This window comes from Ctenopharyngodon idella, chromosome 2 (assembly GCF_019924925.1).
Source record: "Ctenopharyngodon idella isolate HZGC_01 chromosome 2, HZGC01, whole genome shotgun sequence".
NCBI classification, from domain to species: domain Eukaryota; kingdom Metazoa; phylum Chordata; class Actinopteri; order Cypriniformes; family Xenocyprididae; genus Ctenopharyngodon; species Ctenopharyngodon idella.
In genome coordinates this window covers 4,353,945-4,381,800 of record NC_067221.1, presented here as the reverse complement: position 1 = coordinate 4,381,800, position 27,856 = coordinate 4,353,945, and the positions used below count along the sequence as shown (strand labels likewise).

The window sequence follows — 27,856 nt, the reverse complement described above, 5'->3', positions numbered from 1 at the left end:
CTGTACAGTACACACACTTTATTAGGGACACCTTGCTAGTACCAGGTTGGATGCCCTTTTGCCTTCAAAACTACCTTAATTCTTCATAGCATGAATTCAACAAGGTGCTGGAAACATTCCTCAGAGATTTTTGTCCATATTGGCATGATAACATCACGCAATTGCTGCAGATTTGTCGGCTGCACATCCATGATGCGAATCTCCCATTCCAGCACATCCCAAAGCTGACATGGTGCGTTATCCTGCTGAAAGTATCCATCAGAAGATGGTACACTGTGCTTAAGGGATGGACATGTGTAGCCCCTCCAGTTCGCACCTGCCCGCTCCAAGCGGGACGCGAACCTGGACCTGTCCGTATGAGAGTCAGACACTCTAACAAGGAGGCTAAAGGCTGCAACCCCTAGCGTCAGTCGCTATAGCATCTCAGAGGAGTGAGGTTTACACAAACAGCGACTACTAGCTGGCCTCCGTTACACATGGTTAGCAACAAAACCCAGGTATGCTGTGGCGTCAGATCGTCTTGACAATGTCTACATGCCTAAATGCTTTGAGTTGCTGCCATGTGATTTGCTGATTAGGTTTGAACAGGTGTACCTAATAAAGTGGCCGGTGAGTGTATATGGTCACACTTTTTATTAGGTGTCTTTAACGACCATGTATTAACATTTAAATTAATCATTTGACACAGTGCACTTATTGTGTACAATTGTTTTTACATTATACCATCAAAGCTGTTCTAACCTTACTCATTTCCAACCGCACTAGCAGCACAATTGTTTTGCAATTCAATATGAACATTGTACTTATTTTTTATGTAAATAGTATTTAAGGACACCTAATATAAAATAATCACGTCCATGTCCAGATTATAATACCTGACTAAAGTGTGTGGAAATGCTCAGCTTCAGCCAGAAAAAATGCTCCTGAAGGAACGCCAGAAATGAGCCAACAGGCGATGGATCCAAATTGCCTCTCTGCACCATGACACAAATAGCCACCACTTGAAAGCATAGAGCCTTCTTGTAGAAGGAGCACATGCATTCAAAATGGTCTTCATAATCTCTGATGAAAGACCAGAACTTATCAAAGAGGCTCTTTCAAAGGTCAAACCCAAAGTTTCCACATTTCAGACTGGGGATATCACATAGTGCCCTGAGCATTGTAAAGTAGATGTGCTCTAATTGGAATTTCTCAAGCATGGTCCTCCAGTGAGACAGAGACCAGATCCAAGAACCAAATGTGGGACAGATAAAACACTGCTGCCAACAGAATATGCACACTGCCTTCTCGCTCTCTCACAAGAACTGCTGGAAGCAGACATATGGGCGGAAAGGCAGACATGTATGTGCTAGGAGAATTTATTCATAGAGATAAAGTAGACAGAGAGAACCAAAAGGGGCACTCGGTCATTTTGCTCAAGGTGAATATATCTACCTCTGCTTAGCCAAACCTCTACCAAATCAGAGCACAGATTGGAGAAAGGCATTACTGCACAGAGCACAAGCAAGAAGACATACAGGACATAAATCATAAACATACAAGTGAAAATGCTCACAGCTTCAAACAACAGCTAGAGCTTCGCCTTCAATTTGTAATGTTTTCAGCGATACTGAGTGCACAGCTGGCGTATACAATGTGACAAAATAGCACCAACAAGTTAACACCTACGGTTTCTAAACATGGTTATTAATGGATTGGATGGATCATTGTGGCCTCCCCACTGCGCTTGTATCCAAAAAGACCTAAAGAATTTTTGACCTAAATGGCAATTGGCTTAATCCTTAGGGATTAGTCTCCTGATGGGTGTCCTGTCTTTCCTGCGCTTGAGGTGTCTGTCAGTTGTCCTAGCATCCTTATCTGATGGTGGTCGTTTGTGCTAGTCCACCAAGATCCAATCGAATTCTATAAAAACTATGTCCACTGTTGCAGGAAGAGAGGGACCCTGACATAAAACTGGGCTCTGGAATATTTTTTTCCCTACAACTGCAAGGTGGCTATATTAACCTTCTGAAAATGAGAGAATTTCATTGTCTTTAACAGATGGCATACATCATAAAGTACTTGAAATATTCTGGCACTAATATAATTAAAGGGGTGGTTCATTGCGATTTCACTTTTTTAACTTTAGTTAGTGTGTAATGTTGCTGTTTGAGCATAAACAACATCTGCAATGTTACGACGCTCAAAGTTCAATGCAAAGGGAGATATTTTCTTTTAAAGAAATCTCTGTTTAAGGACTACAACAAGCTTCTTCCCGGGTTGGTGACATCACTAACCCTAAAATTTATATAAACCCTGCACTTGAGAACACACAACAAAGTGGATGAGGCCATGTTATTGCAATACAGTATGTAACAAATGCAATAGCATGTCATAAAAGCAAGATGACAAAATGACAAGTTATAACCATAATTAAACTAAACTATGCCTGTTCTGTCTTCATGCAGCATATATTCTCTGATTCTGTAGGCCTCCTACAACAGTTCCCACATGAGCGATTTATAGATTATCATGACAGAATATGCTAATCAATGACTTAAAGATAGTTAACTCCACATCAGCTATACATAACCGACTAACCGTTCAGAAACGTCCTGTTGCATTCTACATGTTGTCACTTCTTCTTGAGTCTCTTCATCATTGTCCGACTCTGGTTTGAACATAAAAGGATGAACAGTTTCTGACATTTTCAGTGAGTCTGTGGTAATCGGCGCTGCTAACACTATGTGCTAACATGAGCTCTTGAAGCTCCGCCCTCTTCGTAAGAGCAGCAGCACATTTGCATTTAAAGAGATGCATCCAAAAACGGAGCGTTTTTTGCTCACCCTCAAAGAGTGACAGATTTAACATGCTATAAAAAATGATCTATGGGGTACTTTGAGCTAAAACTTCACATACACACTCTGAGGACATCAGAGACTTATTTTACATCTTGTAAAAGTGGCATTACATGACCTCTTTAAAAGTTACAAAGTATTGAAACTGCAGGACAGATTATTGTGAAGTGTACCACATAATATTTGCAAGCATGCTGTCTGTGTGTGTGACTAGAGGATTCTGGGGCTTTTTCAGAGCTGTAAGAGAGCTGATAGGAAATTACACTACAGTCAAAAGATCGTTACTTCTGTCACATGGTTGATTTACTGTGAGACCAGCTCAGCAGACGGATCAAAAGGCCACCGCTGACACAGGCTACGTTCACACTGTCAGTTTGTGGGATTGACAATGAAAATGTGAAAATTTACGGGTGTGTATTCGGTTAGAATGCGGTTGTCACTCGTAAATAAATAAACTGCGTGTGAAAGTAACCGTATTAAGTACTCAAATACAGGACTGACAAGTGTATTCTGGTTCTGAGTGAACATGACCATAAAGTGCCTTCAACCACTGTTTCTGTTGTTTTTGTTTGTTTGTATTTTGCTAAAAACAAACCCAAATATAGGCCAAACCTTTTCTTTTATAAGATGCATATGGTTGCGTTTTCTTTGAGGACGTGAAAAAAAAACAAAAAAAACAGTCACATTTAGATTAGGGTCCAAATCTCACTATTAACTATTAACTATGACTTTTGCCTCAATAAACTCCTAATTCGCTTATTAATAGTTAGTAAGGTAGTTGTTAAGTTTAGGTATTGGGTATGATTAAGAGATGTAGAATATGATCATGCAGAATTAATATGTGCTTTATAAGTACTAAGCCAATATCCTAGTAATATTCATGCTAATAAGCAACTAGTTAATAGTGAGAATTGGACCCTAAATTAAAGTGTTACCAATCAAACAAAAAAGACAACAATCAACTGTACACAAATAACACAACATATTACAGGTGTGCGACTGAATAATGTATAAATCACTCATTTACACTGTTCAGCAGCATCAAGCGGATAGGGTTCCAGAGGGAGGCAGTATCTCTTTTGCCATTGCAATATAAAGTCATGAGAGGAGGCAATGCTTCCATCATGCCATGATTATCTCATTACTTTGTCAATGTCATAATACCCCTCTATAATATTCACAAACAGTATGCATATCTGCATGAATCAGTCAAACAAATTAGTGAAGGTAGGGGGACTAATTACAAAGCAAACAACTCACCCACTCGGACATCATTTTTGGTCACATCCAAATTAAATACATTTGAATGACATTTTGGAGCACTCAGCTCTGTTAAATTAAAGCTGCACCTCCCCTGTGATCATCATGACACCTGCTGTGTTTACTGAGTAGTTCTTGACTAATGGCCATAATAGAAAGGGAGTCAAGGGACTATTATATTAATACCTGTTCAATATTACCAAACAACAGTTTGTAATAACAAATGAAAGATATCTGCTTTTTTTCTGTATTACTGTACTTAGTGGCTATATAGTAATATGCAAGTAACATGAAAATGTTTAAAAATGCATAAGCAATGAGACATAAATTATGTCTTGATTTTAATAAATAGTATGTTAATAAATATAGTATCATGCTAGTGTAAATGGTGTGCCATTAACTCAGAAAAGTAAACATCAAATTGAACATGGAATTTATGTAAATTATAAAGTGTCTACACTCTAAACTGAATCTAATGTATTATGGTTGCATCTCTTTCCACCTGCATAAACAAAATCACAATAAATTCCCACAGCACAACACTGGTTGGTTCATGATATTTAGTTATGGGTGATATATTTAATTTCCACATTTCTGGAGTTGCTATCCTTGAAGCGTGATTTGCAATCTTCTCTCTTTCAGGTATACCATGTCCGATAATTATAGTGTGGGCCATTGGAAAACTTTACAATGAAAACGAACAGTAAGTTTCTGATTTGCAGAAATAAGCTTAGTGCAATAAACCTATGATGGGAGTGAATGACTGTTGATGTGAATGACTGTTGATGTCAGTTGTAGAGTATACAAAAAGATGTCAATGAATGAGCCTGTGATTAGAATACTTGGAAATTCGTGAAATTTCCTCCAGATATGTATAACATTTATAAAACTGAAAGAGTAGAAATATATGTAGAAAAACAAATGTTAACTTTTTTGTATGTTAGCTAATGTTAGAATAAAAACCTGTTCATAACTTCTTTGCCATCCAACGAAATTGCAAAAACTCCTGGCCACAACACTATGGTGTTATATAATAATTCAAGTGCACAACTGCAAACAAGTGAAAATTACTAAATGGTATATAAAAATGGAGGGAAAACAAAATGTGTGTAAATGTGTATTGACAATTATAAACATACAAAATAAAAACACGTGTTAACAGTTTAAGAACGCTATGCAAACATGCTAGTTTTCATCACTTAAACGGGAAAGAGTCATGGGCGGTATTTTAATGTTGTGTTTAGTTTTTACCTAAAACCACCCTGTTCAGACGGTAACATCCACATTCAACAGCTCAAAACAGCTCGCCATCTTATAGCAGATTTAGTTCACAAACAACTAACATTCGTGGCCTAAATATGATTTTCATTTAAAATATAAATCCTAAATTCGGCATTAGTAGGCTAACTTACTTTTCGCGCCATCCGTCGCGCATGCACTCAAGCTCCGATCTCTCGTTTTCGGATCATTTTGAGTCAGACTTGTGAATTCAGTGAATTGTTAACTGGAGACTCGCTCTGACCGGATCATTTGAATCAGTGAGTCGTTGACTCTCAGATGCAATTAGGAGGTTCCAATTCACCTATGAATCGTTTGGTGCAATTTGCGAACCGATTAAACAGCTTCAAAAGAATCAGCTTGTTCATGATTCGGACACCGCTATACCGCCGTTCAAAATAACAAAGGGCATGTTTTTATGAAAATATGAAAAGTACGATAAGTAAAAGTTTTCCAAAATAAAAATACTCAGATAAAGTACACATAGCCTACTTGAAAAATGTACTTAAGTACAGTAACAAAGTAAAAATACTTAGTTACTGCCCACCACTGAACAGTAGTAGCCTACATTTTGAGTACAAAATTAGTTTACGTCTAAGTACACTGCCCTCCAAAAGTTTGGAAACACAGCTGGCAAAGTGTGGTTTTGGATGATATCAGCATAAATCCTTATAATTTTTTGGTGCAAATACATTAAAGTAACTTGACATTATCATTGAAGACCAGCAATAATAATTTTCATTTTGATTACATAATAATGGCAATATATACATGTCAAAGTCAGACATGCCCCTTTGCCAGCTGTGATGCCTGGTTACTGGTTTAAACTTGGCCCAGGTTTGTAAAAGATTTTTGGGTCAGCACACCTTAATAGCTTCAACAATTGATTGCTAATTAAGTTTAGAATACAATGAACCAATTAGAACCCAGTTTAGGTCAGATAGCTGATGGTGGATATTTTGATGAATTGAAAATTTAAGTTTTTTCTATGTATAAACTGTTTATGTAATAAACACTTTTCTAGGGCGTTTCCAAACTTTTGGAGGGCAGTGTATGTCTTTAGTGTTTCAACACAAGTGAACTGTAGGTACTGTAGACTGTTTGGGCCCAATTTACTAACAGCTTGAGTCAGCACAAACCCTCTTTCAGACATAACATAAGATGGAGTGTCTGAAAACATTATGTTTGTGATTGCATTTGGTGCCACTAATGACTCTGAAAGTGCAAACTTCATCTTTAGCTATTGTATTATATGAAAGCGCTGTATTGTGTTTATTATAAAACACCAATCCATGGCCACCTTGGTTCTTCCACCCACTGATATTGACACTGTAAGTATATATTTCATTGTGCCAGTGAATGCAGTCCCTGTTGGAAATGATAGCCATTTGTTAAAGTTACAAAGGCATATTATATAGTGCTGTGATTACACACTCAAAAAACTCTGTGTTTCAGATGCTGGTTTGGGAAGGAACCTGGGAAGTACATAGACTACATTTATCAGGGGCCCGTGATTCTAGTTCTTCTTGTAAGTATTATTGCTTCCCTCAGATTTGTAGTTGTCAGTGCTTTCAAAAAGTAGGGCAATAGAGAGCAGATTTTAAAGCAAAGTAGACAAAACACTTAAAGCATTAAAAAAAAAAAAAAAAAAAAAGGAATGGACAAAATGTAAATGTAATACCCATATGCGATTTGAAGAGAGCTGTTCAATAATTATTAACATCAACAGATAGTAGACCAGTCCTTGCCAGAATATCAGCTTTTTATATAATAGCAATGTCTGCTAATTTCAGATAGAGTGCTTAAGCTTCGAGAGAATTACTGGACTGATGTGAGCTAAAGAGTGGAATCTTTCTTCCCATTCTTCACGTAAAAGCATTGTAAGAACAGTATTTAATGTAAGCCATTCTGCAGTAGTGCATAAGTCTCATGTTCTGTGTTCATGTCTGCATGTTCTGTGCAGAAAGATCAATTGTACAATATGTACAAATATGTTAATGCCAAAAATCCTAAGAGATTTAGGGTCCACCACAATAAATGTGGCACAAGTGCCATTAATTGTGATTGCTTTCTTTCTTCAATCAAATGGAAATGAAGGTTTTTGAGGAAAACATTCCAGGATTTTTCTCCATATAGTGGACTTCAACGGGTTGAAAGTCCAAATGTCAGTTTCAGTGCAGCTTCAAAGGGCTCTACATGATCCCAGATGAGGAATAAGAGCCTTATCTAGAGAAACCATCATTCATTTTCTAAAAAAAAATAAAAAATAATACTTTTTAACCACAAATGCTCATTTTGCACTGCTCTGTGATGCGCCACGCATTGCGTAATCATGTTGGAAAGGTCAAGCGTCATGTAGGCGAAAGTACAGCAGTAGGGCGAAAAACTCTTCTCCAACTTCAAAATCGTCTGACATCGTTGTTTTACCTTTTTTTGTAAAAACTGTTTAACTTAGTCTCTGCGCGTTCACTTGGTAAACACTTGCTCGGTACTTCCGCCTATGTCACCCGTGACCTTTCCAACGTGATTACGTAATGCGTGGCACATCGCAGAGCAGTGCAAGATGAGCATTTGTGGTTAAAAATTATATTATTTTTTACATTTTTGTTTTTTTAGAAAATGACCGATCGTTTCGCTAGATAAGACCCTTATTCCTCGTCTGGGATCGTGTAGAGCTCTTTGAAGCTGCACTGAAACTGACATTTGGACCTTCAAACCTTTGGTAGCCGTTGAAGTCCACTTTAAGGAGAATAATCCTGGAATGTTTTCCTCAAAAACCTTAATTTATTTTCGACTGAAGAAAGAAAGACATAAACATCTTGGATGACATGGGGGTGAGTAAATTATCAGGAAATTTTAATTCTGAAGTGAACCAATCCTTTAATTTAACAACACAATGATGTTTACATCATAACTGACCTACATCTCTTTTCTTCCTCCCTAATATAGATCAATTTTGTGTTCCTTTTCAACATTGTGCGCATTTTAATGACAAAGCTGAGGGCATCGACCACATCTGAAACTATACAATACAGGTAAAGAACTTTAACTAACTACTGATCACTGTAACTGTAATATTCCAGAGCGAGAGCAGTTTGTTTAGCCTGATTGATGGTCACCTGTTTCATGTTCAGTAAAGTAATAGTTCCCCACAAAAATAAAAGTTTTGTCATTATTTATTATATACAATAGTCAACATTTGAAATAAGTTTCATTCAAATAAGTAAATTCTACTGTAGTAAAGTAAATCCACTTGACAAAACATTGGGTTTGTTGCTTAGATTAAGACATCATATTAGTAAAAGCAAAAAAAGAGAGAGATAACACGCTGGGCATTTGAAAGAGTAAAATGTGCCACACATCTTTACTGTGCAATGACAGTAATTGTTGTTTATTCAAAGGGTTAGCTGGGTTTTCTGCATGAGAAATGACACATAAATGTATTTCCTTCATGTGCAGTGTCAGCTAAATTGCATTTCATTTCATTGTTTTTCTTTGTTGCATTTCTCATATTCTGATAATAATAATAATATTCCTTACATTTCATTGTTGGTGCAGTTGTATTTATATACTACAAACTGGAACTGTAGTTAAAGAACAGTAATTAGTTGAATTGTAATGTGAGCCCTTTTGAGAGTCTGGATAGAAACTTGCATGTCTTTAAACTTGGTCTGTGATCTAGACACCTCTATAGACCCGTCATCTCTTCTAGACACAGTCAAAAAAGATCAAATCTCTTAGCTTAGATGTTGTCATGTCATTTGAGGTTACTCTGATTTGAAGCTTTTTTTTTTTAACTCAGAATAACACTGACAAGCACTACTTCCTAACGTGTGAGTGTATCTCAGGGCAATGCTTACTTCAGTCAGAGCCGGGAAAATTAGTCCTTTCATCTGAGGTTTGCTGAGAATGCGTTTGAAAACTTTGTTGTGGCGTTTCATTTGATTTCCTAAGTATTAATGCAGTGAGTTTGAGTCTTGAGGACAAGCTTGCGTATAATTAATCTTCTTTTCTCAAAAAATTTAGGATTTCATTGTTGCATGGATTTCAAAATCCACCAGAACCCATACTTATTAAATTTATACCGTCAAAGATATACCGTCATTGCTTTTGCTTTTAGAAGGCAAGGCAAGTTTATTTATATATCACATTTCATACACAATGGTAATTCAAAGAGCTTTACATAGTGAAAAAAGAATAATAAAATAATAACTCAATTCCTAACTGCCTGATCACTAAGTTTCAGGGCTATATAGAGTGGAAGAAACTGAGAGTCAGGTTCGTGATTTTACACTAGAGCTACTTCCCAGCTTCTGTCTTTTCACTCCTATGGGAGTTGGTTCTCCTGCGCAGAAGAATACCTGATATCATTAAAATTGCTGCTATTAAAGGATTATGTAGTTCACTTTAAAATGAAAATTACCTCAAGCTTTACTCAAGCCATCCTAGGTGTATATGATTTTCTTCTTTCTGATGAACACAATCAGAGTTATATTAATAAAAATACTGAAGCGTCCAAGCTTTATAATGGCAGTGAACGAATCCAATGAGTTTGAAGCTCAAGAAAGTGAATCCATCCACATCCATCCATCATAAACGTACTCCACACGGCTCCGGGGGGTTAATAAAGGCCTACTAAAGTGAAGCGAGACTGCCTTCTGGCGCAGGATGTAGCGAAAGCATTTTGAACTGCGAGAGTTTTACACTTTCTTCATAAATTGAATACAGAAGGCGATCTGGCGGAAGCTAGATATTTTACTTCATAACTTGTTAAATATGGATAATTTTCTTACACAAATGCATCGCTTCACTTCAGAAGGCCTTTATTAACCCCCCGGAGCCATGTGGAGTACGTTTATGATAGATGGATGTAGATGGAAACATTTTCTTGAGCTTCATACTCGTGGGTCCTGTTCACTGCCATTATAAAGCTTGGATACATCAGAAAGAAGAAAGTCATATACACCTAGGATGGCTTGAGGGTGAGTAAAGCTTGGGGTAATTTTCATTTTAAAGCGAACTAATCCTGGCACACATGGTCTTTAATATTCCTTGCTCAAAATAATAACACAATAATACAGGGAGAGCAGTATTGATATTTGATGTACATGTACTCAACTTTCAGATGTCGATCATGTTGAAATGTTAAAATCATCTAGATTTCATGTATCAGCTATTTTACATATTAAATGAGGTTTACAGCCATGTTAACTTTGGGAAATCTGAATGTAGTATAAATATAGCTATTGCAAACTCTGATTTGTTTGAATTAATGAACTAATATTGTCTCACGATTTCCCAATGCTTTAAGAAGTAATGAGAATCCAAAGCTGAAGTTAGGGAAAGTGCCTTGTATCAAATCAGTTAATGTGCCATAAATTTAATTAAAAATCGTTGCTCCCTCTCCTTCCCTGTCCCCTTTTCTCTCTTTCTGTGATTGCAGGAAAGCTGTGAAAGCCACTCTAGTGCTTCTGCCTTTACTCGGTATCACATATATGCTGTTCTTTGTGAACCCAGGGGAGGATGACATATCTCAAATTGTATTTATCTATTTCAACTCATTTCTTCAGTCCTTTCAGGTGAGTGTCACATCATGTCTGCATTCTTACTCCATCACATTCACTGAACTGCAGGTGAAGTTGCAGGTGAAAAGGACACTGAAATATATCATGTAATATGTGCTTCAATGCTTCAAAAAACAACACTTTCAGCATAATAAATACATTCTGTATGTACAGTAATGTGCGGGTTCTAGTCCCCCCCTAAAGGACTACAGTAGTAAAGAGTAGCTGATGAATTGTTTACTTAGAAACCAGAGCATTAGCACTATAAATAGCATAACTGCTCTCCTGTTTTGTATGAAAATAGAAATCAATAGTGAAACAAGGGTTAGAGGTAAAGGAGTGAGAGTAAGATTTTCAAAAAACTGATCACACTTGTACGTCCCCCAGTCATTCTTTCAAAACCTGATCTTGTGCTTTCATTACAGTTATACATATTTTGTTTCCACATAATAATTGTTTCCAAACACAAGATTATTATTACACATAATGAGAACATTGTTGTTTACTTGTTGTAAACCTTCTGGCATGACAAATCCAGGCTTGACACTGCTTTGTATTTTTATCATTGCAAACCTCATCCATGGCTTGAAGGAAGGTGACATGTTCATGGGGATGGTGATCGTACACCTTCCACCTCCATGTAGAGATGAATTCTGAAATTGGATTGAGGACAGGGGAATATGGTGGAAGACAGCGGGTCATTAACTTAGGATGAGCCTGAAACCATTCTCGAACCAGCTCTCATGGTGGAAACAGACATTGTCCCACACGGTACAGGGTGATATATTCACCCTGACAAGGCTGCTCAAGTTCATTTAGAAAGGCTGTAAGATGTTCAATGTTGTATGATCCAAAAACTGGTCTACGGGTCCATCTTCACATATAACCACACACATTGAAATGGATGGTTGCCCGTTGGCCAATTAGGTTATATCCACAGCAGCTGATTTTTTGCCAAATTGAAACATGCCTTGTCAACAAAAATAAACGTTTTAAATAAACGCACAGTGCATCCAGCTCCATCACCTTCTAAAACCATATTTCCCTCTAGTTTCTCCAAGTGACAGTACATTTGAACTGGGATTTAGTATCACTGGTCTTTTATGATTGAAAGCACTTCCAGCAATTACTCTAGTTTATACCTTAACAACGCACAATAATCAGACTAGTTGAAAATCTGTAGATATACCAAATAATTAATTAAGTATTAAAGGGTTAGTACCTTTCTGGACCTTGAAAGTGTCAGTTAGATTGTTGTCTATGGACGAGTCATTTAACTCTTGGATTTCATCAAAAATATCTTAATTTGTGTTCTGAAGATGAACGAAGGTCTTACGGGTGTGGAACGACATGAGGGTGAGTAATTAATGACAGAATTTTCATTTTTGGTAAACTAACCCTAAGATAAGTTGGAATAAATAGACAAATGTATTAAAATGAATGAAACAAAGATGCAACTTAAAAGTTTGATAGTAATAGCATTATGAAATACAGTTAAGGCCCTAATATACTCATGATGAAGTTCTTTTGAAGTTTGAAATACCTGAGCAGCGATATACTGTTAGCAAACATCTAGTCGCCTCCCACACTGCTGAGAGCAGTGTTTAGATGAATATGTAAATGTTCTGCACACTTTTGTTTCAGTAACAAAATAAACACAACAAAACTAACAGCTGTGAGGAAAATAGCAGATAAGAAAGCATCTGATTGTAGTGATATGGATGTTTGCAATTCGACACTTCAGTAAATTTTAATTTCTACAATAAAGCGTGTTCAGGTTTTTACTCATGGACGTCCGACCTTGAGGGACTGAACAGAAGAAATGAACCAAAGATTTCCACATCAAAGAAGAGCCTTGAGCCACACATATGTATTATGTAATTGCCATGGACCAGTGGTAGTTCAAAGGTGTTTATCAGCCAGAGCCAACTTTTCCGGAAAGTTTGCTTTGACCAGCTGTTTTGAAGTCCTGAAATGAACACCAAACGGACTTCATTTTGGCCTGATTTTGTTCAAAATTACATCACACCAGTTCGTTCTTTGATTTCGCTTGAATTATTTTGGGGCCTTTACTGTGAATGAAAAGGCTCAGGCTTTTTCTAAAAAGTTCAAACAATTAATGTATGCTCATGTTAAAAAAATAATGCATTCATATAACTATTATGCACTTCTATAAGATTTGACTATTCAGAACAAATGGTCTGTGAGTGCAGCAGTACTGCGAAGCTGTCTGTATTTTAAAAACACTACACAAGAGCAGTAAAATGCAGCAAGATGGTCAAAGTGATCCATCTAGTGCATGTTCACATGAAAACAACAAAAAACACCTTTTGATGTAAATGGCCACTTATTCACATGACATTTACCTGAATTTACCTCTCAAGAACTATCTTTTTGTTTCAGTAGGTGAATATCCACTTCATCCAGTGCTGTTTGTTCTCTCCGTTCTTAAGTATCTCGATTTTGTCTTTCTTAATGGCTGAGAAAGCTCTTCAAATGATTCAGCGAGTGTGCGGTCCAAATGAATGCGACTCCATTCTGTCTCTTTTGTAAACCAATTTGCCCAATTCACTGAAAAGAAAGAAATGACACAAAAGAATGATTAATTCACGAATGATTGGCATCGCTGGTTCGATCTACAAAAGTATGGAACACACATAATAACTGCTGAAATATTTGCTGGGAAACCATTTCTCAGGTCAGTCAGAGCACAAATGGTATGCGGTATGCTTACAGCTGTACAGATGCAGACTCACTGTTTGCATTGGCCCGGAGAAGAATGCTGTTTGATTAGAAAGCAAACAAACCACCACCAGTTTTCCGTGGCTCAGTGATGTGGTGTGATGATCCACTAAACACTTTCATTCATTTCATTCAATTATTTTTTGTTTTGAAAAGCGCACAGTCTTCTCCACAAACTAAAAATATAAGTGGAATCAGAAGACCTATGTATATGGAATCCATGCTGGTTTATGCTGGATTTTTCAGCAGGGTAGTGTCTCCGTTTACACATGTAACCTCAGTTCCCTGAGATGTAGGGGTCGTTTGAAGGGAATTGTGTGAGCTGGCTGAATTACTCTGCTTGAGTGTCCCTCAGTTGAACGATTCTGAAGAAATGGTGTTCCCTGCTGCCTTATATGGGTCACATTCATGCCAAATACGGTGTACTAGAACACCATTGGCCAATTGTATGCAAATTACTGTGTCTCTTTAAGGCTTCAGGATTGGTCGAGGAAAGGATTTTCCCTGTACAACTCTGCAGAGATGAAATATTTTTGTAGGCCAACCCATAAGTTAGCATCACCTGGTTCCCTTGAAAAAAAAAACTAACAGGATTCTTTCATTGGCCTTTGGATTATTGCAGAAAATAAGTTCCGTGACCAACAAAAGATTGTGAATTTTATGCATTTTTTTTCATCATGATAAACTTGACAAATGGGCACAACTTTTATGAATTTTGAAGTGTAAATACAATCAGCAGAAGTCAAAAGCTAAACATAGGCTATACATGAACTACAACAGTCACATGAAAAAAACACAACCTCTCCTCTGGATTCACAAAACCTTCGTAAACATTAAATTTGACAATTAAACCTGTGTATGTTAATGAATTCCAATCATTCGTAAATAGGGTGCACGTGCACGCTGATTCACAGTTAGCATATTCCCGCCTATGAATTACAACTACGTAAATTATGTGTCCAGGAACGCTGTGGAAACTTCTGGACTCCCTTCTCAGGTTTGGCTCCAGTAGACTAATAGGCCACATGCCTAACAATAAATATTCAGTTAATGCGTGTACACCAAAGCGATTTTAGCCAGCTGAAAAAAATGCCAGGTGCTCTTCTGAAACCAGCCAGCTGGTGGCGCTTGAGAGCTACTTGGATTGGATTTTCCAGCTGAGATGCTTTGGTTGCTATGATTTGGAATATCCATGGCAGTAATGTGTTATCTCATTTTTTTAAAAATACTACTGAATATAAAAATGAAGTAACCAGCAATATTAACTTCTCAATTGTTGTTCTGTCATTGTACAAGGAGGATGATTGGTCGGTGTAGTATTTGCCCCGCCCCTCTTCCACTGTGATTGGATGGCTGAGTAAAAAGTGACATTGACGAGTTTGCCTAAAAAGAACAGAACGTTTGAATGTTTTACGCACCATTTAGACGTGGTTGGGAGGGAGCAGGTGTAAATTTCTTTCGTACCAACTAACATTTAGAAAATACAAACATTTTCATGAATCTGAAAATTTACATCAGAACAGCTTTACAAATGATTTACACAAAAATTTGTTCTGCTCATGTTTCATTAATGAGGCCCAATGAGGTATAGTTGAATCTTCCTGTTTGTGTGATGAGGTTTAATATCCCAGACATCCTCTGTAATCCCATTTAGCCAGTTGTTAGCAACCGCCTATTTCAAGATGAGTAAACGCTTTAAAAAATATTTAAGAGGTTATTACTAATGTAATTTAGCCTAAGTCATAGAATAAAACATATCTAGAGCTTGTGTTTGCCACAGACCCTATTTCAGACATTTCACCAGAAACCCATTGACTTTGGGACAAGATCACAAAGCAGCTTTCGATTAGAGTCCTAATTCTGCCAGCAACTGTTCAACCACTAATTTACATTCTGTCACTAATTAACTAAGTTTCTAAAGCAAATTATATCATAGAGATTTATGCTACATTTGTCATTGTGGCCAGCACTCTCTGCTTTTTTGCAGTTTGCTGTCAACAGTTCGAGTGGGCGAGAGTTTTCTACTCTGGGAATTTTCCAACAGTTGAAATACAGGAAAAGTGTAGGCACATCTCAACATCAGCTGCCCCTCACTGGATTAATGGCTATGTGGGAGTCGAGGCCCTTGTTAGTACATATTTATTTAATTCCTTCACTGTGTGTGGTAAAATGATGCAGAAAGTCTCTTTTTTTTATTTAAAAATAGACAGTTAAAGAAGGAAACAGAAAAAAAAGACAAGTTGAGGCAAATATATGGTGCTCAGTGTCATACAGACAAATACAAAACTCAGGAAACACACAACACTAAAATAATGGAGTAAACATTAATATTTAAACAATGTAACATATAAAACCATGTGTAACATGACAAACATGAGAAGAAACATAATTATGTAAATGAAATCACATCAAATGTAAAGTGTCACACAACACTGGTAGTGAGGAAGTGCACCAAAATAAGCAATTCAGTCTCCTCTCTCGCCACAATACACGGATTATGATCAAAACTGCAGTTGCCATCCGACTTCTTTTTGTTTGCATTATTTCCTGTTCACTCGTATTTTTGGGCAGCATTCTGTTGTTTTTTCTTTTATTGTTAAATTATTAAAAAAAAAATCTTATTTTTGTCCAAAGTAACAACATGTGTGCATGTGTATATATGTAGTATTGATTTTTTTTTTTTTTTATTCTAAATACATAAAATACATCTAGTTAAAGACAAAGACAAATAATTTGAAGTGGTATAAGACCACCTAAACCGAGACCAAGACCAGAGTGTGTTAAGACCAAGACAAGACCAGCACTCCTCATATTCATCTGAAAGATCCATATTTACTGCCTGAGAAGTGTATTTTATCAATAAATACAATTAGAAATAGCAGCAATTATCGGGGTTCAAGCACTTTAAGGCCTTTAAGCACATGCGTAAAAAAGTATAATGTTTTAATTAGCAAGCCTGTAACCATCTCGATCATACATCGAGGTTATCGAGGTTAACCTAGGACTAATTAATCTCCAGTATTTAATGAACGATTTGATGGACAGCGGCGGTCCTAGACGCAAAGTTGCTCAGAATGAGGAGTTCTACCATGTAGTATTAATGTCGTGGATGAAAAATCGCGGCATACACAATCCGCACATGAAAAACGCGAAGGCGGTAGCCGATTTCTTTTGAATTTTTCACAGGGCTCTAGGGCCGTGAGTCAAACAGGCCCAGTGAGTTTCATTCTGATCAGCCTCCGTTAACCTCGTCTGATAGCTGCTCAAACTTCATTGGCCGCCGCCAGCTGCGTTTTTCGAGATATGCGAATGTCCTCAAAGGCAGTCTTGGCACCTTGGACAAAGACACCGCATGCCAATTTTCAAGTCAATCAGACTTCGGGTTGCATAGTTTTAAGTTTTTTCCATGTTATAGCACCACCAAGTGTCAAGTCGCCACGTCCTTTTTCACGCGACTGCAGAATGAGCTCTTACATACGTGTACCAAGTTTGGTGCAGATATCTCATTCCGTTCACGAGTTATAGCCATTTTAGTAAAAGTGGCTCCTCCCACTTTGTACATTTTGGCGGCCCTTAGAGACCGTGAATCGAAATTTCAACTTTTTTTTATAATTATTGACAATCAGAATCCAGAGAATCTTGCTGCACTGGTTTGGTTCTGATCGGGCAAAAAACCTAGCGCTAGTTTGCAAAAGTAGGTTTTTCAAAAAATCCAAAAAAGCCGAATGACCCTCAGCCCACAAGCTGAAGACTTTTTGTGTCTCATAATGTCTCTCCTCACTGGATGGAGACTCTGAGCGTAGAGTGTTAGTCTCATTGGACAGAGATTCAGAACCAGGAGTGTCTGTTGAAAGGGTACTTTTATCCCTTTCCGATGAGGAGAAGATTGCAATTTGTTGTTTCTCCATTCCAGTGCACACACAGCGTGGCCCATCCTTCTTTCCCCTGTGGAGCTCATTTTGCATAATCTAAAGCACACTGTTAGAACACTGACTTTAAAGTTTTACCTATGCATTCCTCGCTTCTCAAAACACCAATGTTCTGAATACATGACGGAAGAATACTGAACTATCATGCATGCATTCATTTATATGTTAACAGCTGAATTTGTGTGAACTGTTGTATTACAAATAGCTGTCATTTGTAATACAACAGTTTTGCAATTTTTCCTTAGGAATTTTATGGCAGAGAGAGAGAGTCAAGATGGATGAAGGATAATTAGTTCATAAGAAAAAGCATGTAGACATGAGGAGTCCTCTCTTTTCCGGGCCTGGTACTGTGGTCTTCTTCTTGCCCTGTAAGAGGTCTCATACAGAATCAGTCTTATCTGATGACACTGGGCAATTTTTTGTGCTAGTTCGCTAAGATCCAATTGAAATGTAGCAAACATTTCTCCACAGTGGTAGTCACAGATGGGCTCCACAATAAGATTTTGAGTTTTATCAAAGCTGGGGGGATAAAAAAGTGTCAAAAAATGACCCTTTTCAAAGAAACAATGAGAACAATCAAAGTCAACAATGACAATGGCATACATAAAAACTTAATAAACATCACTAGCATGTCCTGAGGTTAAAAATAAATAGGCTTATTAAAGGCTTATTGGCTTATTTAAACAAGACTTTTCAATCACCATAGCTACTACTAATTTTAACAGTTCAGTTTTAATTTCAGTAAATTGGTTCATGTCAGTTCAATTTATGTGTTAGTAATACAGCCTAAATTCATGTTTCTTCTCATTGTAGATTCCTTGAGACATTTGAAGTACAGTACTCACCATCTCTTATGTATTCTTACTCAAATTGGTTTCTGTAACGGATAACAGAAAGTTTGCTGGTTTGAGTCTTGCATGGGATGATACATGAGCCATTGCTTTTATGCATTGAATATGATATCCCTAGGGTGCTTGGTATAATAATTGCTGGTTGCAGTTCTATTTATTTTTATGTGTGTGTGTCATGTATACCTGAAACAACTGTAGAGATGTTAATATTGCGAAAAGATATTGTGTGAGAGAGTTGGGGACCATTATTGGTCCTATGTCACCTTTTAAGTGTAAACTCCTGATCTCTTTCTGTTTGAAGTGGTCTGGAGTCTATCTCATCTTCTGCTCTCATGAAACTTTTAAGTGCTTCAGTGTGAAAAATAGTTTTGTTTCCCCTGAGAACATTATTTCCCAGCAACCTTTGATGCAGTCAGTCCTCAGAAGTAGAACTGACATCTTAGTAACAACATATGCCAATTATTTTTGGATGGAGCTTTGTTCCAGGGAGAACAACCTGTGGTACAAGACCCGCTGTCAAACCACCATAATCTGTCACTTTACATACTGAACAAGGCCAAAAATAATAAATTCTGATGAGCAACACACTTTTGTTTGTTGTGTCCATCACAATGGCATATTTAATTTTATTTTCACATTTTTAATGCATGTTTCATTCTATTATTTGTATTATCAATGATTTGTTAATTGAAGTGACAGTTTAACTGATGTTGTTTATGTTTTGTTTTTCAGGGATTCTTTGTGTCAGTATTTTACTGCTTTCTTAATGGGGAGGTGAGTCAATGATGAGTGTAATTTCATGGATGGACAGAACTGGGAGATGACAATAAATATACAGGCCCTTTCCACTGCCATATCACCCCGTCACCCTATCTGCTCTCTGACATCCAAGTCTATTATTATGTGGGAGGCTATTTACACTGACTCGCTTACACACAAACACCAAGAGAAACAGAGCTATTTATTAGCACCCTGCAAACTGCTTTCATTTAATGTTTATTACCTATAGGATACCTCTTCAGTATCACTTGACACATCTGTCATTTCCTCTAGATATTTCCCTCTTCTGTGTCCAAACAGAATAACTGATATTGTGTCTGTGTGTGTGTGTGTGTGTGTGTGTGTGTGTGTGTGTGTGTGTGTAGATGTAAGTTGGCCCACATAGAATGTGTGCACATTTTTTTAAATTCTGCATTGTGGAAGAAAATCTGTAGAATGTAAAAATATTTTACATTAATTTGAAATTTTCACTTTTGTTGGTAGCTGATAGCATTGTCAAATTAGCCAGAATACTTAGTAATTGAACATGCAAGAAGTGGGGAATACTGAGTGATCATTGTGGCAAAGCAGGGCGGGGCAGAAAGCCGTGGGATCGGAGCGAGGCTGGTGGAGGTAATGAGAGACACCTGCACGGCATAGTCTCGAGTCCCACGGAGGAGCTCCGGAAGGATTTAAGGAGGAATGAAGGGGAGAGAGGACCAGGCCTGGGACATTTACGTTGCTGTTTTATTATGTTTATATGTGGTAGTCAGCTATGAGGTGGCTGCCGCTTACTTTCATTTTGTTGATTATTGTGTGATTAAATGTTCATCATTTGCTGGATCCCACCTCCTTCCTTCCCTAAACTTTGCTACACTTTGCTAAACTTTGCTACCCCCTGTATAAATTCTTTTATACAGTCCCTGGCTGTTTGATGACAGCAGCACTGAACTGACATGGACATAGGTCTCTGCAAAACTACCTTATTCAGCATGATTTGAGAATATTCCTAGAGCTTTTATTATTATTATTATTTATATGGTCAGTGTCATACATTTACTTGAATAGATCCTTTGAAGTAAAGAATTCTAAATACTTCTTCATTTCATGTCATAACTTATATTTTATTGACATGTTTAAATAAAAAAAAAAGAAGCTTCAGAACTAATTAACTAAACATTTGTTTATTCATTATTTTTTGTTTATGTATTTTTAGAATGTTGTTATTTTAAAGTCTAATAGCCTCTCTTCATATATGATTTGTTTGGGGGTAATTATTTGTATTTCTGTTATGACCCCAGGCAAGACAGAGAATATTCTTACAATCAAGATGACTCTGTCATCAAGCTACCAAAAATCTAGACCATCAACATCAAATCATATCATATCATGTGACTCTTAGCTATGTCATTCTCTGTTTGCCCATAAATATTATAATATTTTAGATGAAAGCAACAACATCCTCTCTCATGACTGACCGACTAAATGAATACATTTTATTATGAAAAGCCCATAAAAATCATCCAGCTCTTTTTATTGCTCTTTTTCTTTTTAAAACCATTACATGTAAGTCTTTTTGATAGCTAGAAATCAAGTTCATATGGCTCTATCCATTTCAGTTTCAAATCTTGCACTTGAATGAAGACTTGCCACTATTATAAGACAAATGATTTTTATAAATAGTTGAGGGTTAAAACAATTCACTGTCATGCATCTTTTAAATTCTTGTATTCTGAATTCTTGAATTGAATTCTTGTGGAAATAAAAACAAATTTTCATCATTTACTCATACATGTAAATCGCCTCTGGCTTGCTTAGTTGGGGACACTTGACATTTGACTTGACATTTGATATTCAACAGTGCTTTGATCTGCCTGCATTGACACTATTCTTTAAGAGCTGCTGTGCAGCCAAATAATGTACCAGTTATCACTGTAAAGCTGCTTTAACACAATCTACATTGTAAAAAGCGCTATATAAATAAAGGTGACTTGACTTGACTTGACATGTAGCTACAAAATTAACCATTTACATATGTAACCCTGGAGATGATGCTATGAGAACACCCTCTATCTGTGACAACTGTCTGAAGCCCATATAGAATAGATCGCTCTTCTGATTTTTTGAATGGTCACTGTGATTTTGCCAAGTAAGACATGTTCCTGGATCAACATCTTTGTTGATCCTGGAACAACATTCCAATCCACCAATCAGATTTGAGGGACAAGTTTACCATTTATGTCCAGTTTAGGCTTGCAACCAGGGTTAGGTACTTCTACATCAATGTTATTCACCTATCTTTCTCCTCTGATTTTAGGGATAAGTTATGGGTAGGATTAGGTTTAGGGGTAGGAATAGGGTTAAGACTAAATTTTCACTCTGGAATGTTGTTCCAGCATCAACAAAATATGTTGATCCAGGAACACGTCTTACTTGGCAAAAGGAGGAGGAGATGATGGCTGGATGAACCAGGGCAGCAATGATGGCAGGGGGAGCCAAGGAGGAGACAAAAGCAGGAGGAGCTAGTTGGGATCCGAGAGCACAGCCAGGACGAAAGCCCATGGCAAGCCAATGGTGGGAGAAGCCAGGGTGGAGTCATCGGTCCGACCACCAGAGTTGGAGCCAGGAGATTTGGAGACCCAGAGAGAGCAAAGGAGACACACTGAGACTGTGCAACACCGTAGATCCTGGAGGCCAAGGCGGAGGCGCGGTGAAGGCGGCCGAGGTGGAGACAGCGTGCCTGAGGACTGAGGTGAAGCCGGTGGGATTGAGGACCAAGGTGGAGCCGGAGGGAAGGCAGAACCCGACGGAGCAAAAGGGGTGGAGCGATGATGCGCAGCTGAAGGCTTTGGAAGTCCGTGGAGCAGGCAGAGTGACGACTGACCAAGGCGGAGTGACGTGGGAGCCCAGTGGAGCCTTAAGGACGACAGTACCAAGTTAAAGCAGACTGGTCGACGGGCCAAGGTGGAGTGATGGGCTCGGTGGTGCGATGCGGAGTTCGGGGATCCATTTGCCAAGGCAGAGATGGAGACCAGAAGACCTGAGGTGGATCCGCACAGCAGAGTGGAGTAAACAGAGGAGGAGCCAAAGAACTTAAGTGAGCCAGCGAAGATGCAGGATACTTGGAGCTGGGCAGGAATAACAATGGCAGGAGACTTAGGGCAATAACCTCTTTCTCAAACCATTGCATAGGGACCTGACACAGCTCACCCTCAGGGGGGAGTGTGGACGGGGCATGCAAACATACTCCACAATGATGCCCTCCTTGACGGATGTTGTTGCAGGCTCACTCACCTGGTCAGACTCACTCTTGGGCTCGAGCTCTGGGGCAATGTTGGGCTCTGGGTCCAATGTGGGGTTGGCTGGCTTTAGTGGATTTTTTTGTGTGCTTTGGATCATTGTCTGTTGCATCAGTTGAACTGCTTTCCTGAAGTTCTCCTGTAAAATCTCCTTTGAATGTATTGTTCTTTCAATGCTTGCACAGTGTCCAGGCCCTCAGGAAGCAAAAGCAGCTAAACCATGATGTTCCTTCTACCATGCCTCACCGCTTTAAAGAGATTCAGTGTGCAGTGCCCATCTTGCCTCTAAAGAAAGTGTCTAAAGAAACTTATTTGCCAAACAAATTAAACTTTTGTCTCAATTTTCCCAGAGGTATTGTAGAACATCCAGGTGGTCTTGGGCAAACCTGAGACATGCCTCAATATTTTCTAGACAAAAAAGGTTTTCTGCAGTATGCGTTGTCCAATCATGAACACTATTCTTGTTCAGTGTTTTTTCTGATAGTGGACACATCAACAAATGATTCAGAAGCTTCTCCTCCACAATCAGTGCAGAAAAAATAAAATGATAAAGTTAAAATATCATAAACTAATGCATGTTTCCTCTTCACAGGTACGTTCTGCAGCCAGAAAACGTTGGCATCGATGGCAGGATAATCACGCACTGCGAGTCAGAGTGGCGAGGGCCATGTCCATCCCCACCTCCCCCACCCGCATCAGCTTTCACAGCATCAAGCAGACCACGGCTGTCTGACCTTCTCAGAATTGCTTTTTCTCATTAGTAATTCAGCCACACAGATGGACTGCAAGTGGCATGAGAGACCAATTGATTGTTTGCCTTTCTGATGGTCATGGGTGTATCATCCAATAACCAGTGAATTTAATTTATATGTCTGTGTAATTTTGACAATCTGCCCTGAATTAACAGGTTTTTAACAGTATCTTCACTTACTAGTTTGCAAACATCCAGAACACTGTAGCATCTGTTTCATCTATCTATCTATCTATCTATCTATCTATCTATCTATCTAAATTATAATTGGTAGCCGACTATGAGTTAGTAATGAACTCAATAATAATTTCAGGTTATTTTTAGGGAAGAGAACAGTGAGGGACCAGCACATAGCACACAGATCAGACGAATCAATTTATTACAAAACACTTGTGCATCAGAATCACTTTCGGTACCAGAGTCTCCAGATCTCCACAAAAGCAGCAGATATGGTTGTACTGCAAAATAGGAAAACAACTGCCAATACTCAGTAATATAAGTTCCATTTCTATTTGTTTTTCACCAAACTATATCATGTGCATTTAGAAAAGTTTAAATATATGGCAAAAATCACAAAGGGACATTCTGTGATACTTTTGCACCTCTTCTTAGAGCTTGAAGGACTTCACTGCCATTATCTGGACGAGTGCAAGCAGGACATTTATTATTTTCCAGAAAAAAATTTGTTCCTCACTACAAAAATAAAACTGGCAAGCCATTGTTCTGTGGCCCCAAGGATGGCTGCCAAGGACGGAAAGCAAGCCACAAGATTGCTTTCCGTAACCACAGTAAACCTTGATCCAGACAGGTTATCTTTTTTTTCAACAACTCTAATACAAAGGAACTGTAATATTCATGGTTTCACTCCACAGTGTGGAGACATAAGCATAAGCAATTGCACACTCTTGTCCATCCTGGACACCTAACCCCCGATGACTGATATATCTGTATGCAATTCAACAGGCAAGGAAAAATCAGCATATGACACTATAGGGGCTTGAGTAAGATTTTGGATTTTCAAAAGCACCACATTTGACATGCAACAGTTCACTTGAATCAATGTCCACCAAACTTCATGTCCTACCAAAAGAGCATTCAATGGTTGGGCTATTTTGTCAAAGTGGAAATAAAACGCCTATAATAGCCTGCAAGGACCAAAAAGGCCCTCACCTCTAGACTGTAGTTGGGGTAGGCCATCCTGAACATCTCTAGCATGGATCCTACCTCATTACAACCAACATTGCCCTCATTCTCAGCAAAGAATATCCCTTTAAAAGTGCTTTGAGATCTCGGAGCTACTGTACAGTCAGATCTGGTCTTTGGACTGATGCGATCCATAGTCAGCATGAGGACGGCACATCTATAAATATCAGGACTGTTGACTTTGTGCAGTTTCTGATACAGTGAGAAGAATAAGTTTGTGAACCTTTTGAATACTAATTGATTACTCATAAAATGTGGTATGATCTTAATGAACTTACAATTATAGACAAACACAGTTTGACATAACTAATAGAGAAATTTATACAGGTTTGGAGCAACTGAGGGGTGAGTAAATGATGCCAAAATTTTCATTTTTTGGTGAACTATCCCTTTAATGAAATTGGATACACACAACATTCTGAGGACATATGCCAAGTTGTATCAAATTCTGGCCATAGGGGGCGCTACAACAACAAAAAAAATGCGTAAAATGCATAAAAATTAAAGTAAATTCGCAGCCATATCACCAATCAAGTGAAAATTGTACATTTTAATTTTCATCTTCTTGGTGTCAAATACAAAAATATTCTTTGAATATCACACAGACAATTTAACAAACATGGCTACCAACAGCCAATCAAATTTCAGCAGCTAATAACGTCAAATCAGAATGGTCAACCATTATGAAAAGTGACATATTTGTACAGTGCACAGTGGCAAAACGAAGCTGTGTACGAAATCTTGTGAGAATTTGCAATAATAATAAGCAATGTTTTTGCTCATAACTCTCTATCCATGCATGCTAGCTTTAAAGTTATTTCATCTGGATATTTGTCAAGCCCTAAAAATGTGTTTTCTATAAAGTTTATCCACCATTCTAACTCTTTAAAAAACTAACAAAAAACTTCTTCTAGGCCATTCATGAGAAAACAAAACTTGTACACATCAGCTCATCATGCAATTTCTAAAATATCAGCCTTTTTTTTTTTTTTTTTATGGAATTGTTAGAAGGAGATACTAATGTCCTTATTTCAAAGTATTTTGAATTTCATTATAGTTTTAGTCTTATAAAGTTTAATTCCATTTGCAAAGAAATCTGTAATCTCCAAAATACCTAGATTTACATACCAAATATCTACATTTCTATGTACCCAAATCTGTTATTGAAAATATATTTGTCAAGTTGCAAAACACACAGTAACTGAATGTTTTGCTGTTCAGTTAAAATGAAGAGACCTTGTTGTCTCTTCTAATATAATACAAAAAAAAAACAGAAAAACTTCTGTAAAGAGACATTTCTTGATCATATAGTGACATGCATGGCCATTGTATCATATCGTCATATCGTCTACATGAGGCGTTGAGGCTACACTGTGTGTGTGTGTGTGTGTGTGTGTGTGTGTGTGTCCTCCAAACATGTAAATAGTTTTATACTATATGCGGAAAGTATGCTTTTCACATTAACTGATTAATCACACTCTGTTTGAAACAACTTAGAAATGTGTTATTAATATGATTTAAATTATAGTGTATTTACAATTCATTTTTAAGATTGTACATTGATACGTGATTTTGATACCTTTGAATAAAAAGGAGTAAACTTTTACTTTTACAACTAGTTGGGCAGATGAATTATGTGAATTATGTAGATAATAGAGGGTGAACTTTTCTGCTCGTAATTAATGTTGCATTTTGCCAAAGACAAGAATATTTAATGTTCATTTTGCTTTTTGTATTTCAGATTTTTTATTCTAGGTTTTCTGCTTGTTTGTGTGATTAATTGTCTGTCATGATACTTTGCATATAATTTATGTTCTGTAATTTAATGAAAAAAGACCAAAAGCCTTAAAATTGTGGAGATGTAAACAATATACATAGTGTTACAGCTCTGTTTGAATATAAAACATTGTGAACACTCAGAAACAGCCTCTCTACATTCATGTAGTCAGTAGTTCCTCTTTACATCACACTGATGTCCTGATTTAAAGGATTAGTTCACTTTAAAATGAAAATTACCCCTAAATTTACTCACCCTCAAGCCATCCTAGGTGTATATGACTTTCTTCTTTCTGATGAACATAATCAGAGTTATATTAATAAATATCCTGATGCATCCGAGCTTTATAATGGCAGTGAACGGGATCGACTGAAGAAAGTGTCTCCATCCACATCCATCCATCATAAACGTACTCCACACGGGGGTTAATAAAGGCCTTCTGAAGCGAAGCGATGCATTTGTGTAAAAAATATCCATATTTAACAAGTTATGAAGTAAAATATCGCCTTTCATATTCAGCTTAGGAAGAAAGCATAACTGACATCGCGTCAGTTACACTTTTTCCGTAAGTTGAATAGGGAAGGCGTAGGTCATAGTTTAAGCTTTTTGAAATGCGAGAGTTTTACACTTTCTTTGTGAGTTGAATACGGCATGCGGTCTGGAAGCACTTTCTTCAGCTCATACTCATTGATCCCGTTCACTGCCATTATAAAGCTCGGATGCGTCAGGATATTTATTAATATCTCTCAGATTGTGTTCATCTGAAAGAAGAAAGTCATATACACCTAGGATGGCTTGAGGGTGAGTAAAGCTTGGGCTAATTTTTATTTTAAAGTGAACTAATCCTTTAAGAGACCCTTTATAACCCAAATATACTTTTACAATAACATAACAGGTTGAAAAAGTTGTGAGAACTGATTATTATAAGCAAAATGTCTTCAAATGACCTCCACAAAACTGTTATGGGTTTTAGAGATCCCATTTATAAGAACTGTATACATGCAAATAATCTTGAAATTTTTATAATTTTCCGCAGACAGAAACAACTTCATACTCTTTACTCTGGAAAACAGTCTCTATATTTCTACATTGCGTCCAGAGCATTAAATCTTGGTTTGCATACTTGGTTTTGATTGAGTCAGAGGAACATATAATTTGAAAAGAAAATGTATTATTACTTTTGCTATTTTTATTTTTACACATATCATATTGCAGTCTTTGGGACCATAAATATATAAAAGTCAGAATATGAGGGTGAAACATACGACTCGCTGAATCACACCATTCAAACATCACATGCTACATTAGACACAGCAGAGAATCGGCTCAGTTTAGGCACCAAATCCCATTTCCCCAATCTCACATCTTAAAAACACTTTTACAATTTGTTTTACACAATTTACAAAGCATTACACACCTCTTGACATTAATGTAAATGGCTCCAAATCAACAGGGATATTAAGGCTGGTTTGCAAAATTATGTTAAATAAAACAAATAAGAAAATCACATCCAGATGCTCGGCGCTGACGAATCTCGGGATAGCCGGAGGGCGAGTGTCAAGTTATATAATTCATACGCTGATTTCTCTGAGTTTTTCTTGGCCAG

At 37.5% G+C, this 27,856-nt stretch overlaps 1 protein-coding gene and 1 long non-coding RNA gene across 2 annotated transcripts in view; one reads left to right on the top strand and one right to left on the bottom strand.

The window, feature by feature from the left end:
- Positions 1–4,718, bottom strand: part of LOC127524942 (uncharacterized) — a 41,363-nt gene extending 36,645 nt beyond the window's left edge. The window contains exon 1 of the long non-coding RNA XR_007933207.1: positions 2,581–4,718. This is a non-coding gene — a long non-coding RNA (uncharacterized LOC127524942). The remainder of the gene's footprint in view (positions 1–2,580) is intronic.
- LOC127524925 (corticotropin-releasing factor receptor 2) overlaps positions 1–26,446 on the top strand; it is a 54,712-nt gene extending 28,266 nt beyond the window's left edge. The window contains exons 7-12 of the mRNA XM_051916983.1: positions 4,740–4,800; positions 6,831–6,903; positions 8,325–8,410; positions 10,819–10,954; positions 19,194–19,235; positions 23,112–26,446. Coding sequence (XP_051772943.1) covers positions 4,740–4,800; positions 6,831–6,903; positions 8,325–8,410; positions 10,819–10,954; positions 19,194–19,235; positions 23,112–23,252 — 539 coding nt within the window. The 3' untranslated portion in view covers positions 23,253–26,446. The remainder of the gene's footprint in view (positions 1–4,739; positions 4,801–6,830; positions 6,904–8,324; positions 8,411–10,818; positions 10,955–19,193; positions 19,236–23,111) is intronic.
- Positions 26,447–27,856: the final 1,410 nt, after the last annotated feature.